The sequence below is a fragment of the Syngnathus floridae genome, chromosome 8, assembly GCF_059516105.1.
Source record: "Syngnathus floridae isolate MCC-2025c chromosome 8, RoL_Sflo_1.0, whole genome shotgun sequence".
NCBI lineage: Eukaryota > Metazoa > Chordata > Actinopteri > Syngnathiformes > Syngnathidae > Syngnathus > Syngnathus floridae.
The window spans coordinates 548,538-567,613 of record NC_142420.1 but is presented as its reverse complement, the minus strand read 5'-3'; the positions used below and the strand labels follow the sequence as shown (position 1 = coordinate 567,613).

Below are 19,076 nucleotides of genomic sequence, written 5' to 3'. Positions count from 1 at the left end.
TGGCGGCCACAAACAAGATATTCTTTCTGATGCATTTTTCACGCAGGCATTTTTCAAATGAGGACCACGCTCCTTTCCAAAGTCAGCCCGGCAGGCTCCCGGCCGAGCCACCCCATCGCCACGGACGGACGGATGGGACGAGCAGCAACGGATGGCCCAAAGTTGCGAGGGGCTCGAGCCTCGGGCGGGGCCGCATAAATCAAAGAAGCCCAGTCCCGAGCCTGCGCGAGCAGCAGATGTGGACGAGATCAAGCCGCGGCGTAATCAAATCCTCCCCGTTGGAGCCGGCCGCAGCCATTAGCATAAATTGTCGGCCGGGCCTGATTAAAGGCCTTGTCACAGTCCATCGGGCCTTCCGTTGTCGAGCCGCCTGCCCGCCCGCCCCACTGGGGGGGGGGGGGACATGTAAGAAGCCGGCCCAGGAAGATCAGCGGCCAGGCCGGGCCGGGCCGGGCCGGGCCAGGCCAGGCCGGGCCGCTGATTGATCAATTGGTTTGCCTTTTCTCAGAGCGAGCCGTGCGACTTGGATAGCTCGCACTTAACGATTAAGTTCACCAAATTGCTCTTCGCTCACCCATGCACGAACAATTACAAAAGAAAAGTGCGGCCAGCCTGAATCTACAAGTACGCCTTTGAATTGAATTCCGTCTCGTCAGTTTAGGCGGGCCAACTCGGACCGTCGCCCACCTGGCATTTAACAAAACCACAAAAGTGTCTTTTTTACACGTCTAAAACGTTGTGTCAACACAAACGTAAAACATGTTTACGACTCATCTCGGAGTTGATCAAAAGCGGGGCTGACGTCGGCGCATTTCGTTTGGCTTCGCGCTCCCGTCAAACGTTGTGTCAAGCGGTGATTCGACAGACGGACGCGGCGCGGCGTCCCGTCCCGTTAAAAACAATTGCCCGAACATTAGGCGTCCGGCTAACGAGTCGTTGTTACACGGCCCGTTTGGCAGCTTTATTTGTTGACGTTTGAACAATTACGCACGCCGTGATAAGTGTGGGCCTCGTAAAAGGCCAAAAGTGAAGCAAACTGTTGTTTGTCAGCATGGCGCTTGCAACGAACCAGTCACGTCATTTCCAGTCCCTTCGCCAGTCTGCTTGTTTACTGCCCTTAGTTTACGGCGCTCAATATATATATATATATATATTATATACATCAATATATTCCAGGCAGCGCCGCCTTGAATGCTAAGCAGGCGTCGGGGTCAAAGGTGAAAAGTCTTGACGGGAAGCAGTGCACGTGAACGAGCGCGTCCGCCATCGCAAAGGTGCCAGTTCTTGTTTGGACGGCACATTGTTGCCGAACCCAAGGGGAACAATTGTTTCTCTTTCGCAGCTTTAAAAGCCGGACGATAGCGGCAAACGGCCACTTTTGTTGGAGGGAAGCAAGTTGTGTGCGTGCGTGCGTGCGTGCGTGCGTGCGCGCGCAAAACGAAACGTAGGTATTGGCTGACATCTAGTGGACGAGCCGAGGACAGCAAAGCAACCGGAGCAACAACTGGCAGGAAGTGGCTGGCGGGCTGGCGGGCGGGCGCGTCCACGCACCAGCTGACATGCTTGGTTTGGGTCGGTGCGGTCAGCAGGATATGACCCCGCCCCTACCGCAAAAATTCTGTTGTCCCTCTTTGTCTGTGTGTGGTGTCACCACAAGTGGAACGAGAAGCATGGAAAAACCTAGCGTGAGCGAAACGCTTCAGACAACACGCAGTTCACGCACGCACAGCCAGCGAACACGTAACGCAGCTTGCATCCACCAGATGTCGCCGTCGGTCAAGTTTCGCCCCCCCCTATCCCCCTCGTAAAGCGCATGCGTGGTTCGCTCACGTCCCCATTTTCCCAAGTAAGCCTTGAGTGGACGAGGCACTTCCGCTCGTTGTATTTTGAAAGGGCGCCGAGCGGACGTGTCGCGGATGTTTTCGTTTGGCCGTTGAGTTTGATGCCGCTCGCACAGCATCGACGAGGCAGGAAGCGGAGCAACGAGCGGAGCGACGAGCGGACCGCTACCGACGGCCAAGCAGCGGCGGCAGCAGCAGCAGCGGCGGCAGCAGCAGCAGCAGCATGGCGACGCCAGGAGCGGAGCCCCTGGTCGGCCAGCCGGTGGCATCGCCGCCGCCGCCCGGCCACATCGGCGCCAACGGCGGGGCCGCGCCGCCTAACAGCCGCGGCTTGGAGCGAGCGCTGGAGGAGGCGACGCTCAGCGGCGCGCTCAACCTCAGTGCCAGGAAACTCAAGGAGTTCCCGCGGACGGCGGCCGGAGTCGACCTGAGCGATACGGTGGAAGCAGGTGAGTGAGTGAGTGAGTGAGTGAGTGAGTGAGTGAGTGAGTGAGTGAGTGAGTGAGTGAGTGAGTGAGTGAGTGAGTGAGTGAGTGAGTGAGTGGGCGTGGGAGGGCTGTCAATGGCGTGTGCCTTCTAGCGGTATTTCCCCCCCCACACACACCCATCCATCCATCCTCCCTCGTCTCTTCCTGTCTGTGACGGCTTGCCAACATCCACGGGGACGCGCGGGCGGTCAACCTGGGAGGTCTGTGTCGTCACAAAGACGCGTCAGGCTCCCTCACGGCCGCCCGCACGCCCACCGCAAAATGTTTTGTCAACAGGGGATGTGGGCGGAGCTTGATGTCTCCTCTCTAACAAAGGCAACTTTTTCCTTTCCTATTTGATGGCTTGTGCGAGCTCGATTGCAATTGACGCCCCTTCAGGTAACCCTGCTTCCAAAAGCACACGATGCTATGTTTTCAATAGCAGTCGTTCATTTGCCCTGTTCATGTCTTGCAATCATTTCCAAAGGTCAGGAAGAGCCAAACACCAATGGCGTTTGATGCCTGTGAAATGACAATGACAGCGCCGCTGAGCTCTTTTTCGAACCGTCCTGCCCACGTTACGTACGACTGAGCGAGCGAGCCCTAATAACGGATACTATTTTAGAAAAGCGTACGGAGGTTGGTGATGAAGCCAAGTGGAGGCCATTGGATGGATGGCTGCAACGCACGCAGAGCCTGGGGTGGGGCCTGAGGCCCAAGCTAAGAAACAGCAGCAGGCAAAGCTAACATTGGCGCCTGCATTAGCATTATTTTTGTCATTTGCGGAGGCGGCAAATCTTTGGCTGGGGAGAGGCGCTAAGCAGTCCTCTGGCCTGCTAGCTCGCCGGCCGGCCGGCCGGAAGTTAGCCCCCGAGCGAGCCGCGGGAAGTGGGCCCACCCCGGCCGGTTCATTGTTTTCCGGAGGCCATCTTTTCCTCCGCCGGAAGCTGAGAAACAGCTGGCTCTAGCTTGAAAGTCGTGAGACCATTGCGAGGGCAAACGGGTTAGAGAGCGCCAAAAGCAGAGAGCGACGCCGGGGCCCGAAGGAGCCGCTCGGCCGGCCGCGCAGGTTCGCTTGCCGCTCGGCCGACCGCGCAGGTTCGCTTGCCGCTCGATTGCGTCGGTCAGGCCCGGCAAATAAATCCTTTCCGAGTCGGCTCATCGTTTGATTTCCGATATGGCGCCGTCGTTTTGGGGGAGAGGATGTCATCCTCGGCCGTTTGCTTTGTGAAGTATGAAAGGCTTGCCTTGGCTTTGAGCGTGACCATTTTGCTTCATAAAATGAGTGTTGTGCCTTTTCTTAGCCATGGAAGCTGATTCGGAGCCCATTTGGAAAGTTTAGCTCTGAAATGGCATTGAGTGTTGTTGCTTTTTTTTTTAAATGTAATTCCAATGAGTCTCCCCAGGTACATTTGTAGCCAGATATGCCCGGTGCAAATCTGCAAAGGGGAAAAAAGAATAGCCAGCGCGCCGCCGCCGACGTCCGTTTCAAGTGAGATCTATTTTTGGATGCCACGCATCTCATTAGACGCTCGCCGCCAGATTGGGCCGGCCAGACCCAAAGACGTGAAGGCGGCGGCGGCGTCTGCGACTCGGCGCCGTCCGTCTCCCCATATAAAGTGGCGCGTGCGCTGTCAGACTTTGTCTGGAGGCTCACGCAAACGCGCTGTAAAAAGCGGCAGAGCGAGATTAGCAGAGGGACAGGGCCGCCTCCAAATTTCATCTTGCTCTCTTGAACAATCTTCCGGCTCAATTGACTAAATATTTCGGTGGTCGCATCCACACTTGATGCTGATGCAGCTAATGTATCACACAAGCACATACGCGCACACAACCCCCCGTGACCCACATTTTCCTCAGCCTTCAGCAACCTCATGTGTGTGTGTGTGTGTGTGTGTGTTTTGACATGTCTGGTTCCCAGCGCCCCCCCCCCCCTTCCCTTTTCTACTTAATCCTGTCAATTTCTTGGTGGCTTTTTTCATGGTGTCTTTTGTAGCACAAGCTAAAAGAGCACTAACAAGCTGGTCGCTCCCAAAATGAGAACAAAGACGTAGCGACTGCAAGCCATCTCCCCGGCCGGCCGGTGCTCTGGTTTCTCCTCGTCCTACTTTTTCAAAAGCCTGGCAGGCAGGCAGGCTGGCGCTAAAGTGGGACGGACGGATGAGGAATGACGGCGGGCGCGCTTCTCCCGCAAACAGCAAAGAGCCCAACCCGCGGTGACATCACGTCGGCAAATGTTCAATTTCGGCTCTCGAGACGGGCGAGTTTGGTGTCGGCAGATCTTGCGCGTCGTTGATGTTGCGTCGGTGGCAACTGTGCCGACACATTTTGACATCTATGTATAGAAATTGGAGCGAGTGCAACTATGTGTTTGCACGGGCGGGCAGCACTAGCGCCGACCCACGTTCTCCCCGCCACTCATGCGAGTGGGCTCGCTCGGGTCACGTGACCCTCGGCGCTACGCCGCTGCGGCCTCCAAACGTTACCGCGTGTTCTAAAAATACACTTGGAGGTCTGTGTGCGTGCGTGAGTGCGTGCGCGCTGTTTGAGCGTGCACAAATGATTTTGCTCTCAACATGAAAGAAATGTGAACGTGTCAACTGTTCTCCAATGTGTTTTGCAAGACACATTTTGAATATATTTTGAAATATTTGCCAACGATTGTCTTGAAAGACAAAAAAATGGAATTCCGGACCACAGCAGAGGTGGAGTGGAGTGGAGAACGACGACAGCAAGGCGCAGTCGTGTTGTTGTCACGCTTTTGCCCGACCGACTCTGTTATTATAGGGGAGGAGTCTTGCCGTTTTCCTCAGGATGCAGCTGCCTCTCTCTCTCTCTCTCTCTCTCTCTCTCACACACACACACACACACACACACACACACACACGCCGACCTTGCAGAATTTCTACGTGTATTCCGCTGTTTTCTGGAGTGCTGCAGCATTTGTATGGCCCATTACAAGCGTGTGTGTTTGCGTTACTGTGCGTCCAGATTTGTCCAAGAACCGTCTGTCGGACGTGCCCACGGAAGTGTGCCACCTGGTGGCCTTGGAGAGCCTCAACTTGTACCACAACTGCATCAGAAGCATCCCGGACGCCGTCATCAGCCTGCACTCGCTCACCTGGCTCAACCTCAGGTCTGCAAAATACGGCCGGCGGCCTCGTTCCAGTCGCCAACGACGGGTTGCTTTGTCCTTTCAGTCGCAACCAGCTGAGCTCGTTACCGGCCTGCTTGTGCACTCTGCCGCTCCGAGTCCTCAACGCCAGCAACAATAAACTGGTCAGCCTGCCCGAGAGCGTCGGACAACTGCGTCGCCTCATGGAGCTGGTGAGGGAGCGACCGTGCATACTCCTCCGTCGCAGCAAAGGAAACGTTTTTGAAAAGGCGCTTTTGTCTCCCCCGACCGACAGGACATTAGTTGTAACGAGCTCACCACCCTACCGCGACACATCGGACGTCTTCGGGCCTTACGGGAGCTCAACGTACGACGGAATCTGCTCTGCGTCCTTCCGGAAGGTCGGTCAGTCGGTCGGTCCGCCCGGCCCGGATGCTGCGCTTCCGCTAACCATCCCGACACCTCGCACGTTAATAGCGTTGTCCCGCGAAGGCTCGGGCGGACCGGCGCGAGCTCTCGTCTTAAAGCCGACAACGGACGACCGACGCAATGCTAACATTTGCCGTACGGGAAGTGACACGCTAACTGTCGCTATGCTAGCGTACGGCAGGGTCGAAACCTGAGTCTGGAGATGCTGTAGTTTTTATCTTGTGCCTTGCGGTCGAATGCTATGCTAACAATTGATGTTAGCGTGTAGCCAAATGACTGTTGCTTTAGTTTATGTTAGCAACACAGAGGCTAACGGCGCCATTTTGTACAGACCTGGCCGACCTTCCTCTGGTCAAGTTGGACTTCTCGTGCAACAAGGTGTCGACCATTCCGCTGAGCTACCGCAAAATGGCGCGGCTGCAGGCCCTGCGCCTGGAGAACAACCCGCTGCAGAGCCCGCCGGCACAGGTAGCGCCATTGTTCCCCCTCCAAATTCTACACACGACATCAAAAGTTCTGTTTTTTAAGAGGCAAAAAACGTCGGATAAGCGTTTGGGGTGAACCTTCTGACAGGACCACATGTCCCCCTCCCCTCAGATCTGTCTCAAAGGCAAAGTTCACATCTTCAAGTATCTCAGCACGGAAGCGTGTCGCAGCGACAAGATGGCCGACGCGCTCTACCTGCCCGTCATGGAGCGCCTCAGCCTGATGCGGTGAGTCGGGCGGGCGTTCCCGTGAACCAAAAAAGCCAGTCTGATGCAAAAGTCATCAGGTTAGCGGTGGCCAGAGAGTGAGAGAAAGGAGCTTCATTTGCCTTTCATGTGCAGCGGGGAGGACTCGGAGCAGCAGAGGAAGCAAGACAGCGACTCGGGAGTGGACAGCGACGTCGGAGACAAGAGGCTGTCGGCAACCGAGGTCTGCCGGTCGCGCCGCCGGGCCGGCCGCTCTTTTCTTTCTCCTTGTGCGAGCGCGTGTGCCTATTTTGGCAGCCGTCGGACGAAGACACGCTGAGTCTCAACGTGCCCATGAGCCACATCACCGAGGAGGACGGACTCGGCAAGGACGACTCCAGCGAACACATCAGCTCCCTGACGGGTACGCGCGTGCCCAGCCCAACCGCTCGCTTTTTTGCCTCTTTCTTGGAACGTCTTGTGTCCGTGCAGATCCCAGCTCGGAGGCGGCGCGTCTAACGGAGGAGAGCCCCAGCGAGCCGTTGTACGGCAAGGTGACTCGGCCATGACAAGCACTTGATGACTTTGATAAACACAGAGGAAACGATTGTTACGTGACGTCACGATACTACGTCCGACGTGGTCAGAAGGCGTCATGTCGGACAAATGCGGCTGTGGCTTTCAGGGCCGGACGGCGGCGGCGGCGGCGGCAGCGCCAGACTCGGACGAGCCGCTGAGGATCGACGAAGACTTTCACTGGACGTCAGAGCACGAGTGAGAGAAACTTGCTTAGCCAGATGTCCGTTTTGACAATACGGATGATGAATACGGTTGCAGGTCAAAGGTGACGGGGGACGACTCGGATGTGATCGGCCAGCTGAAGGAGGCCGCGGAGCTTGTGCGGAATCCCGGCAGGTGGGCATCCTCGTCCCCCCCACCCCGAGGTCTTTGCCGACGTATGCCGCGTGTGCGCCTCAGAATCAACCTGGAGCAGGAGGAGCTGTGCGGGGTGCGGCTGTACCCGGTGGAAAGGCTCACGGCGGACCCCTCCGTCAAGTAAGTCAGCCCGGTGAACCCTGTGATGATGCATTGGGCTGACACTAGCGGCGCTTTTTGTTTCCCCCCTCAGCGGGCAGGACAGCGACGACGACGACGACGAAGGCGGCGCGCCAAAGGTATGAATTTAGTCCCAGAAAGAAATCAGTGACCAATGGTGAACATCGGCTGAATGTACTGCTCTTCTCTTTTCTTCCAACCGTAGCGACTGAACCGGTCTCCCAGCAGACTTGCCACAATGTCGGCTGCGCCCTTTGGACTCAAACCTCGCTCGGGTGAGTTGTAAAGCTGAACGCCATGCCAAATCAAATGATCGCGCGGAAGTCCCATCCGAGGGTGTTGACGGTCTTTGTATCAAATTTGTCAGTCTGAGCTAACTGTGCTAATTGCCAGCTTGAGTTGACTTGCGCAGATCCGTAGCGCTTATGTGGGGCCCGCTGAGCATGTGACGTGTGGCTAACCGCTAATGTCAGGCTAACGTGGCTCTTTGCTTTTTTGTTTTTTTTTTGTTCTTTTTTTTTGTTTCTCTGTGCCGTCTGGTGTTGTGGCCTCCCGTTTTGCCATCTTCCCATTTATTTGCAATGATCCCCGCATGCTGGCAGCCCCCTCCTCGCTGGCCTGCTCGCCCCCTCTCTCCCCCACCCGTCTCTCGCAGGCCCCGCCCCTCTGCGGAACTTGTAGCCGCGGAAAGGGAGGCGCGCCCCAGTGCGGTAGGTCCGGACCCGGCGGGCGGGCGGGCGGGCGGGCGGCATCCCGACCGGAAGGCTCCGCCGGCCCGGGCGCCTTCCCAGTTTGCAAAGCAGCCGGCGGCGGGAGCGAATGACTGGCTCGCTCTAAATTCAAAAGCTCCTCCCTCTTCTTCTACTTCTCTGTCCACTCGGCCTTGTTGTTCAGTGTTCCTACGCAGCCATAAGAGTGTGGAGTGTGTGGACCCGCAGTTCACCATGAGGAGGAAGATGGAGCAGCTGAGGGAAGAACTGGAGCTGATGGAACAGCTCCGAGACGTAAGCAGCCGTCCTGCCTCAGTGCGAGCGGCGGGCGAGCTTTTTGTATTTGACGCTCGCCTTCCCTCTACCGGCCGCAGAGTATCGAGAGCCGGCTGAAGGTGGTGCTTCCCGATGACCTGGGCTCGTCGCTGATGGACGGCGTGGTGCTTTGCCACCTGGCCAATCACATTCGCCCGCGCTCTGTGGCCAGCATCCACGTGCCCTCGCCCGCCGTGGTAGGCCCCGCCCGCCCGCCCCCTTCGCCCGCCCGCCCGCCCACTGCGGAACGCCTCGACCGAGCTGTCCTTTCCTTTGCCGCAGCCCAAACTCAGCATGGCAAAGTGCCGCCGCAACGTGGAGAACTTCCTGGACGCCTGTCGGAAGATGGGCGTGCCCGAGGTGAGCTTACCAAACAAACACGGTCCTGGCGGGAAGGCCGAGGCTTCGCAACCTCTGTCCCGTTTTGGGGACTCGAACCCGGCAGCGCTCGGCCTTCCTCACAGGATGTTACCCTCGTGTCGTGCGTGCGTGCGTGCGTGCGTGCGTGCGTGCGTGCGTGCGTGCGTGCGTGCGTGGCTGCTTCATCCATCCGAGCGACAACTTTGTTTGTGCTCACTTGTTTTTTTTTTTGTCTTTTTATTTACCCTTGAACGTAAGCTCAGTAGCACAAGTGCTGCATTAGCATTGCTAGCTTTAAATGCTGCTGTCAAGCATCTGCACCTGCTCTGTCGCCAACTCCTGCGCTTATTATATGTGCCGCTAAACTGCTGAGGACAAGCTAACGGTGCTAACGCGTGTGGAGCTTGCTTGCTAACTGCCTGACGGTTAGCCACACGCTACACCACTAGCATGACTGTTGTCCTCCTAGCCGGCGTGCTGGCTGGCTCCAAACGGCCTTGCTAACTTCCTGCTAGCTGGCTTCAAAGCACCCGTGCTAACAGACTGCTAGCTTGCGCAGGCTAGAAGCTCCCCGCCCGCGCTAACACACACACACGCGCACGGCCGGCCTGCTTTTCCTCGCCGGTCGCATCGGGACGAGGAGGAGTCAGGAGTCGGACGTCCTCCTCCTCCCGCTCCCGGTCAGCATCCATCCCCGCTGGTCACCATGGTTATGCGCATCTCTGTCGCCATGGTTACCGACTCTCTCTCCTTGCTCACTTTTTTTAATCTCTTACCTCTTTTTTCTCTTTTCGCTGTCCGCCTGGATTTCCCACCTATTTGTCGTGGTGGTGGTGGTGGTGGTCTTTGTTTCTTCCCCGTCCGTCCCTCTATTCTTCTCTTGGGTGGCCAGTCTTCTCTGTGCTCCGCATATGACATCATCCAATGCCGCCTGCCGCCCCTGTGCGCCACGGTCAGGACGCTGGTGGGCGGGAAGCGCTCGGAGGCCGTCCGACCTCTGAACAAAAAAGCGGCGGCGGCGGCGGCGGCGCCGGATTCGGTCTGTGCGTCCACTCAGACCCCGCCCCCGGCCTGGCGGTGGTGGGACCTGATTGGCTGCAGCCTTGTCCACCTCTTCTGCCTGCTGCTGCTTTTTGCCGTCTACCTTTGGAGCGAGCTGACGTAACGGCAGCGATGGCGAAAAAGCGGCCCCGGCCGGGTTTTGGCACAATGGCAACCTGAAAGGAGCCCAAATGTCAGGCTTCCGACGTCAAGCAAAAGCGCTCGCTTGCGCAGGTCCAACTGTAACGCTAACGCTAGCCTCATTGTTAGCATTGGCCATTTAGCATTCCTTTTGAGTGTCTTCTGACTTTTGTATGCTTTTGTGCTTGAGCCACACAATGGCGATTTAGCACAATCCCGCCAGAAGGTCTTAAAAGTCTCTCCTTGTATCGCGCTTTTGCAACAGCCTAAGCCAAGCACTTGACACAACATAGCACATAGTTAGAAGAGAACATCCCATCACGGCAACTGTACGACTCGGTTGAAGCGATGAAAGACAAGCCAAGCCAAGCCGTGCCGTATGGAAGAAAGGCTCCTCCCTTTGAAAAATGTCACTTTTGTGCTGTGTTGTGCCCTTCAAAACTGTCAACTGGTGTTTGTAACAAAGAACCCATATTTACCTAACATTGAATTGTGATGTGTGGTTCATCTTTTGTCAAAGGTGCTGCGCTCGCCCGTTACGGAGCGTCGCTGCCCGCTGACCGGAGGCGGAGTGGCCAATGTTGTTCCGATTGCAAAGCTCAAATTCCCACTTTCAATCCAAAAAGTAGCCGCTTGAAGATGGCCAAAATCCAATTTGGAAAAGCAAAGTAGCCTCAATACCAGTTTGAGCACCCCCAAATGAATCGGCCAATTGGAATTGGAAAGGAAGAACCCCAAAAAATCCAATTTCCACCTCCTAAACTGCTCCAAAAGCCTCCCAACATAGGTCTGAAAACAGTTTCGCCCGGCTGGCCGGCTCCAGCCTCCCTGTGCGGAGTTTGCGTCTTCTCCCTGTGGCTTTTCCAAAACATGCATGGTAGGTGGTTGGTTGTGCTGCCGTCGGCTGGCGACCCCCGCCTACTGCCCAAACCCGGCTGGGCTGGCCTGGGCTGGCCTGGGCTGGCCTGGGCCGGCCTGGGCTGAGGATAAAGCACTCGGTCGGGATGACCGAAACAAGGGATTGCCAGAAACTGTTGCGTTGACTGTACAGTAGGTGGCAGTATGCTCCAAAGAGAATTGAGCATGTGTTAAGAATGGTGTTCGAGCAAGACAGCAAGTCATTATTGAGCGGAAAGTAGCTTCGACCATAAAAGATACATTGGGGTAGGCTTTGGAACTAAGGTTGGGCTTTCCGATGAGGGCTTTGAACTCATGTCAGGATTTCAAATCGGGCTTTTGCTTTGGGCTCGGTCAGCATTTGAAACTAGGATGAGACTTTCCAATTGTCTACCCTTCATTTTTCCAGGACAAGCTGTGCCTGCCACAGCACATCCTGGAGGAGAAAGGCCTTCTCAAGGTCTGCGCCATGGTGCAGGCCTTGCTGGAGCAGAAGGTGGCCGCACCGGGAGCGGAACCGCGTGCCTGAAGATGACGCCCGCCACCAAGCGGAACCTTTCTTGAGCCGGCCGGCGGCATTGCCAGCTACCCCAGAGGCAAACTTTGGGGGACAAGGCTGTTTTTCCAGGACTGAAATTGAACTGGATAACGCCACATTGGTGTACATTGAAGATGACGACCTATTTTTGCCAAGTCTATTTTTATCATCGTTGTGTGGATTTTTGCAAGGACGTTTGTAGCACCTCTGTAAACTCCCTTTTTTTTCTTGGCCCAGAAGAGCAAACGAGCTAACATTGGCTAACAACGGCGGCAAGCTCGGAGTGAAACGTGCGCCGGCCAGGACGAGTGGGCAACCTTCCAAATACTTGTTGGCTGCAGCTTTAGGATTGATTTGCTACATTAGCAGAAAATAAAAGCTGACTATCAAATGTTAAGTGTGCTAAATGTCACGGTTTGATGTCGAGTACGTTTTTTGTGACTTTCCAGGTGGCGCTAGTGAGCCAGTTGAAAATCGCTTGGGACAGCAGTAACACAACAGCAGCAACAAAGGCAACGACACCAGTGACAGACACTCTGATGAAGGTGGAAGTACAAGCTGAAACATGTCAGGTAATTCAACCTAAATATCTTGTTGGTGATGAAAGAACCAGTTCAATAATTGACAAGTGAAAACAAAATGAACATAGGACAACCAGCAACAAAGGCAGTTGAGTAAGGACTTTTATTGCTAAAAGGGCCTTGGCATGTTCAGGCATGGAGGAACTTGGCGTGATGCTTGATATGGTCGCCGATGAACGAGTAGATGAAGAAGTAGCTGTGGTCGTAACCCTGCGGACAGGACAGGACAGGACGGGAAAAAAAAAAGAAAGAAGCCTTTTAACATTAAAAGGAGCACTGTCAGCATTTTGGAAGAATTTGGCTACTACTGACAGGTTGCAGGCGGAACACCACGGGGATCTTCTTGTCAGAGCAGACGGCGATCAAGTTGTCGGGCAGCAGCTGGCCGGCCGACAGGAACTGGTCGTCGCGGCCCTGGTCCAGCAGGATGTCGAGCGGCGGGCCCGAGTAGCCCGCAGCCAGAACCGTGGCGTCGTAGGCCTTGGGGGAGAGAGAGAGAGCGAGAGAGAGAGGTTGCCGTGACGCTATTTGGCTTCAACGCTTCGGCGGCAAACCTACCTCCCAGGCGGCGCGATCGGGGCCCAGGTAAGCGGCGAATGCTTTCTGCCCCCACGGGCACTGCGTGGGGTTGCAGATGGGAGCGAAGGCTGACACCGCCTGGGCAAACACCAAAAAGCCCAGTGGGCATCCATCCGAGCAGATGGCCGGCCGGCCGTCCGGCCCTCTTCAAGCAAGCTGTACCTTGTACTTTCCAGGGTTCTTGAGGGCGCAAATGAGCGCCCCGTGGCCACCCATGGAGTGGCCGCTGATGGACATCCTGTCGGGGTCGGCCGGGAACTTGTCGTTGATCACTTTGGGGAGCTGTGGGCGCCGTCCAAAAAAGAGAAAAGCCATGGCGCTTTTTGTTTCAAGGACAGCGCAAAAGCCTGGCACCGTACCTCCCGGGTCACGTAGGAGTACATGCGGTAGTTGCTCTTCCACGGCTCTTGGGTGGCGTCCACGTAGAAACCGGCGCCGGTTCCCAAATCCCAGCTGTCGTCCTCGCCCTCCACGCCGCAGCCACCTGGAGCCCACGTGCGGCTGAACTTGAGCAAAGAACACGTCCAAGCCGGCCGGCGGCCGAAGACATTTCAACACGTCACCAGCACAGCACAGCAGAGCACAGCACGTACGCGGGCTGGTGTCCGGCGCCACCACGATGATGCCGTTCTCGGCCGCGGCCAGCTGACTTCCCGCCTTGGTGATGAAGTTCTGCTCGGTGCACGTCAGGCCTGGAAGACAGCGCCAGCGCCGTAAGGAGGCTCAACAAGCACGCAAATGTCTCTGAGATGTACACCTGGCCCGGTTCTAATTCAAACGAGGCGAGCTCCGGTTCTCACCTGAGAGCCAGTACAGGACGGGACACTTCTGCGTCTCCGCCTTGGGCGGCAGGAAGATGGCAAACTTCATTTTGCACTTGAGCTCCACACTGCACCGACAACCACGAGAAGAAGAAGGTGAGCCGTAAAGCGAAAGCGAGATGACGACCTGCAGTTGCGTCGACGACAAACGCCGCGCTCCCCCTCACCTGTCATGTTCAAAGACCTTCTGGAAACCTCCTGCGCACTTGTTGGAGGACACCTGAGTGAGCGCCATCTGATGGTGGGACCGAGCATTGCGTTGAGGTGGCACAGAATCAAACCGACATTTAGCTGACAAAGGTAGGTTTTCATGTAGGGCGATTTGAAGAAGGGACACCTGGAGCAAACCTTGAGCTTTCTTCCTCGTTACGTTAGAATGGCAAAAATGAGCAAAGTCACGCCAAGATCGATTGAACATGTGGCTAACCCGATCCCCAAAATAGCGGCGAATGCAGCGAGCGCGAGAGCGAGAGCGAGTGCTTGCGAGTACGCCGAACAGCAGCGAGTGCCTGTCACTGCCTCAGACGCAGCAAAGCGACGAAAAGCGGACAATAAAGTTAGCTTCTTTCCGGGCGCCAAAAAGTGAGCTGCTTTCCGTTGCCTCTCTTTTTGCAGCAATGGCGGACAGCTGCCCGGACGGGACGTACCTTGAGAGAAGACGCCGCGCGTTGCTTGGAAATGGCGCTACAAACATGCAAGGCAGCCAGGCCTATCCAGAGTCCACAATAGTGTAGGCTCGTGAGTGAACGATTCGTTCAAAGAAACGAATCGCCTCCTAAAGTGATTCGTTCTTTTTTCACTTCAACCAGTAAGTGTCGGTAATGCGCATTGAAGCTGGTGCCACCTCGCCGTAAATCAAAACGAAGAAGAAAATGACGTCACTTCCCGTTCACGAACGAGTCGTGAATTGCATTTCCCGTTCAGCAACTGAACGGATCTGTGAGTGAACGAGTCAGTGAGTGAGTGATGTGCATTTCCAGTTCATCGCGTGAACGGATCAGTGAGGGAACGAATCCTGACTTTCCCGTTCGAGAACGAGTTCATGGGTGAACTGCCTTCCTTCCCCCCGTGCATCAACGGATCAGTCAGTGAGTGTGTTGCGTCTCCTGGCGTGAACTATGGAAGCCACAATGTCGATTTACCATTTGCCAAGGAAAGAAAGAACCACTCACTGAAACACCACTTCTTTTATGCACGTTTTCTCCAAGCTAACGGCTAACTTTATTGCATGAAGGGATGCGCCGTTATGCAACAACGGGGAGATAGATGATGCTTCTCTTTGGGTAATCTTGATTTTATAACACTTGTAGTAGTTTTTAAATAATGTGTATGCATATATACGCCTAAATATTGTTATCCAATATATCAACTGCAATTTCACATTGGATTGCTGGTTTGAAATTTACTTTTATTATTATTATTTTAATCAACATTTATGTTAAAACTTGTCTGGTGTTTTATTCCTTGTTTTTATATTCTCCAATTAAAACATAAAAATCAGACATTTGGTCAACTGCTTTATATGACTACATGACCTGTGTAGGTACACCTCATGGACACTTCGATAGGTACACTACACCAGTGTTTCCCAACCTTTTTTCATTCACGCCACACCTTTTCATTGGAAAAAATCTCGAGGCACACCACCAACAAAAATCTGTAAAGTGTTACACCAGCTTCCATATTAAAATCAGTTATATTACAACAAAAGACGTAAAGTTCTATTCCTGTATATGTATGGAGAGTAGAATAATTGAATAAAATAAATACAAAATATACTTTAAATTGTATTTCTTTTGCAAATGAAAGTGACAGTTTTTGAAAAAAGGTTTTAGACTAAGGAATAAAATATTGAACACCAACTCATATAACAATGTAAATCACATATATATATATACATATTGTCTGGTGTTTTATTCCTTGTTTTTATTTTTGGGGGCATGAAAACAAAAATCTGACATTTGGTTTACTGCTTTATATGACAATATGTGTAGGTACACCTCATGGACATTTCAATAGGTACACTCCACGAGGTAAAAAAAAAAAAGAAGAAATAAATAAAGGGTTAATTGCACGGTAAAAGCACATTCAGGTATGTTCTCACACCTGGGTTTGAACCAAGTTCTTCCCGAAAATGAGCCCGTGTCACTCACCAGTCAACTATTTCGACCTGGCAGCTAATGGTCGTCTGCACTGTTTTGTACTAGTGATGTGCATTCCAGTTCTCAAGTGAACTGAATCTTTAGAATCGGTTCACTCACCCTAACCTCCTGATTGGCTGTTTGATGTGTGACGTCATTTGGACACTCCATTAGGTACACCGCCCTTTTCAAGTGTACCTAATAACAGGCCACTTTATGAGGGAAATATCATGGTCAAAGGTCCCAGGCCGCGTTCCAACATGTTTCCCATGATTCCCTCGTTAAGTGCAGGTGCGTGAAAAGTCGTGTCATCGTGTTTGTCGTATCATTCTGTGTGTGTGTGTGTGTGTGTGTGTGTGTGTGTGTGTGTGTGTGTGTGTGTGTGTGTGTGTGTGTGTGTGTGTGTGCGTGTGTATCACTACTGCAGTGTAGTGTTGGCTCGTGAGTGAACGATGGGTTCAAAAGAACGAATGTTTTCAGTGAACGAGAGTGAACGAAAAGATCTAAAGATCTTTGTAGGCATGAGGGAAAAACTTGTTTGGACCCGTTTGAAAATCATTGATTTGATATGACTCAAGAATTGTCTCTGTGCAACGGTGTGGTGTTTCTTAGCAACTGACTTGAAAATGAGTCCACGGGAGCACTGCAACGGCGGCAGGCAGAATTTTTGCCAGAACAATTCATTTTAGGATGAACTCTCGATACAAATATTTTCATTTGATTGAAGGCAATGGCGTTAACCACTCGTCCAGAGCTCTTGCTGTGCTTAGGGTTAGGGTTTGTGTTAGGCTTGCTCTCGCTTTTGCTGTGCTTAGGGTTAGGCTTGCTTATGCAACCAAATCACCTCAGTTGTTTATCACGTCCTCTGATATTTTTGAACTTACCGTAATTTTCGGACTGTAAGTCGCGCCGGAGTATAAGTGAGCAGCAGGGGGGGGGCCCCATTTCAACCCCTTCCACTGAGTGCCAAGCAGGGAAGAAATGGGTACCATTGTTATAGTCACTGGTATGACTCGGCAGGGGTTTGAACCCACCACCTCCCAGTCTCAGGGCGGACACTCTCCTCTTAGGCCACTGAGCTGGTAACCACTTGTGTCGTAGTATAACACTTATAGTCGTTTTTAAATAACGTGTATACCTATATACCCCTAAATATTGTTATCCAATATATCTACTGCAATTTCACATTAGATTGCTGGTTTGAAATTTGCTTTTGATATTATTATTTTTAATAAACATTTATGTTAAAACGTGTCTGGCGTCTTATTCCTTGTTTTTATATTCGCCAATTAAAACATAAAAATCAGACATTTTATATGACAATATGTGTAGGTACACTACACGAGGTTAAAAAAAAAAGAGAATAAATAAATAAAGGGTTAATTGCACAACAAAAGCACGTTTACAAATATACAATACAAATATACTCGATACAAATATTTTCATTTGATTGAAGGCAATGGCGTTAACCACTCGACCAGAGCCTGCTCGGAAACCAAAGGAGATTTGGTCATATTGATAGGGTATCCTCCATCCAAACATGTTCGGTGTTGAAAGTTTCAACGGATAGTCCGAAGCCACCCTTTCCACAGTAGTCACCATGACACCTGGCGACCACCTGGTGGCGTCAGTGTGCCGAGCGCCGTTGGACGATCAGGAGAAGAAGATTTGAATCGACGGATGTGACGTCAGGGCTTTAGGTCAATTGAAGACAGGTGTGCTCGCTCAAGGGGAGTTATCATATGCAGGTGCCACCGAGCGCGGGCCGGCGGCGGCGGCGGACGGTTTCTCAGGTAAGCGAGCATGCTAGCAAATGTTTGTCGTCTCCTGCCGTTTCTCACGACGGCACGCTTTGTTGCTTTTTCTCACAAGCCTTTTTTTTTTAATTTATTTAGTTTGTCGCAGGATTGTCGTACTCTCGTGACTCGGCAACGTCACGTCCACCGCGACGGTGGACCTGGAGGTAAATTGTAGGCCGCAGGCCATTTAGCCCGTGAGCAAATGTTTGCAGTTTCTTACGATGCCATTTATTATTTCTTGCAGGATTTTCGCTGTCTAGGGAGTGCTTGAGGTTTCGGCACGGCACGGCACGCCACAATCCACTTTGCGTCGCGTCGTTGCGCGTTTTGGTGGTATTTTAAATGTCTTTCGCGGTTGTTTTTTTTCATGCTGGCCAGCATTTTTTCATTCGTCTGTCTATAGAAGGTTCGTAAATGACGCCGCCGATAAGCGCGCGTTTGTCTGACTATAGGAAATGTTAGTTTGACTCTAGTCAACTAAACCATTTTTTAATTATTTTATATTATCCGTGTGCCATTTCCGTGCCATGCAAACTGCTGGTGAATGCAACGTATATGTTACGTCATGTCCAAATCGGACCAAATCCATTCAAAGATGGCGCCCGCCCGCTCTCGTTCCGTTACGCAACAAACATTTGCCCTGGTTATTTTCTCCCGTCTTGGACGCCGCCAACCTGGATCATCTGTCCAATGTGAGGTGAGTTGTAGATGATGAAACTAAAATATGAATTATAATCTTTAATAATTCTTGTCATGATTATGTATTTTTTCAAATGTAAAACTACTTAGAATGTATCAAGTTAAAGTATTAACTATAATTTTGATAGATTACCGTAACTTACTACAATATAATATTTTTTTCAAATGTAAAACTCCTAGTATGTATAATTGTTGGTAAAAAATCATGCCATTGGCACTCTACTCAATGTCTATTTTTGTTGCAATCATTTGCTTGTCTTTTGTAGCACTAAAACAGGCCGCCCAGCCAGCATCCTTCTGTACAAAGCAAGCAGGAGGCTCTTGAAGGAGCCCTTTCAGTGATGTTGAGGACACGGAGGAAGAGTAGTCCTAAATCAGGTGAAAACCTGTTTTTGTCAAGTTTCAGCTTCCCAACACACAATGGTTGTCGAGTTTTAGCTTCCCAGCACACAATTAATGTCTGTCTGTGTTTTTGTAGGCTGCAAGAGGAGCCGAATGGAATAAGTATATAATTCCACATGAAAAGGCGCAATGGCCTGTCCAAAGGCGCAATGGCCTGTCCAAAGGAGCAATGGCCTGTCCAAAGGAGCAGCGGCCTGTCCAAAGGAGCAGCGGCCTGTCCAAAGGAGCAGCGGCCTGTCCAAAGGAGCAGCGGCCTGTCCAAAGGAGCAGCGGCCTGTCCAAAGGAGCAGCGGCCTGTCCAAAGGAGCAGCGGCCTGTCCAAAGGCGCAGCGGCCTGTCCAAAGGCGCAGCGGCCTGTCCAAAGGCGCAGCGGCCTGTCCAAAGGCGCAGCGGCCTGTCCAAAGGCGCAGCGGCCTGTCCAAAGGCGCAGCGGCCTGTCCAAAGGCGCAGCGGCCTGTCCAAAGGCGCAGCGG

The 19,076-nt window shown here is 52.9% G+C and overlaps 2 protein-coding genes and 1 long non-coding RNA gene across 8 annotated transcripts; 2 read left to right on the top strand and 1 right to left on the bottom strand.

The window, feature by feature from the left end:
* Positions 1–1,828: 1,828 nt before the first annotated feature.
* Positions 1,829–15,009, top strand: lrch1 (leucine-rich repeats and calponin homology (CH) domain containing 1). Of its 6 annotated transcripts, XR_015859700.1 has the most exons (21): positions 1,832–2,290; positions 5,300–5,444; positions 5,509–5,635; positions 5,719–5,824; positions 6,184–6,320; positions 6,450–6,565; positions 6,680–6,767; positions 6,842–6,947; positions 7,016–7,077; positions 7,209–7,297; positions 7,361–7,438; positions 7,502–7,579; positions 7,653–7,698; positions 7,785–7,854; positions 8,182–8,289; positions 8,474–8,583; positions 8,664–8,801; positions 8,887–8,964; positions 11,453–11,889; positions 12,031–12,153; positions 14,178–15,009. XR_015859700.1 is itself a non-coding variant. In XM_088382044.1 (19 exons), exons 1-19 carry the CDS (start codon positions 2,065–2,067, stop codon positions 10,127–10,129), a joined length of 2,181 nt encoding a protein of 726 aa, XP_088238170.1. In that variant the 5' UTR covers positions 1,829–2,064; the 3' UTR covers positions 10,130–10,629. The 6 variants fall into 6 exon arrangements, 5 of the variants coding, with proteins under 5 accessions (XP_088238170.1, XP_088238171.1, XP_088238172.1 ...); XM_088382044.1 differs by lacking the exons at positions 11,453–11,889; positions 12,031–12,153; positions 14,178–15,009 and adding an exon at positions 9,857–10,629 and having other exon boundaries at positions 1,829–2,290; XM_088382046.1 differs by lacking the exons at positions 12,031–12,153; positions 14,178–15,009 and having other exon boundaries at positions 11,453–11,972.
* On the bottom strand, positions 12,251–14,405 carry esd (esterase D/formylglutathione hydrolase). The gene is made up of 9 exons (XM_088382054.1): positions 14,210–14,405; positions 13,730–13,797; positions 13,542–13,630; positions 13,335–13,433; positions 13,101–13,225; positions 12,904–13,023; positions 12,721–12,819; positions 12,475–12,642; positions 12,251–12,372 (listed from the first exon to the last, which is right to left on the bottom strand). Exons 2-9 carry the CDS (start codon positions 13,795–13,797, stop codon positions 12,292–12,294), a joined length of 849 nt encoding a protein of 282 aa, XP_088238180.1. The 5' UTR covers positions 14,210–14,405; the 3' UTR covers positions 12,251–12,291.
* A 1,997-nt stretch (positions 15,010–17,006) lies between the features above and the next one.
* On the top strand, positions 17,007–18,962 carry LOC148393753 (uncharacterized). Its single transcript, XR_015859878.1, has 5 exons — positions 17,007–17,496; positions 17,599–17,666; positions 17,747–18,199; positions 18,468–18,579; positions 18,680–18,962. It is a non-coding gene; the product is annotated as an uncharacterized LOC148393753 (long non-coding RNA).
* The last annotated feature ends 114 nt before the right edge of the window (positions 18,963–19,076 follow it).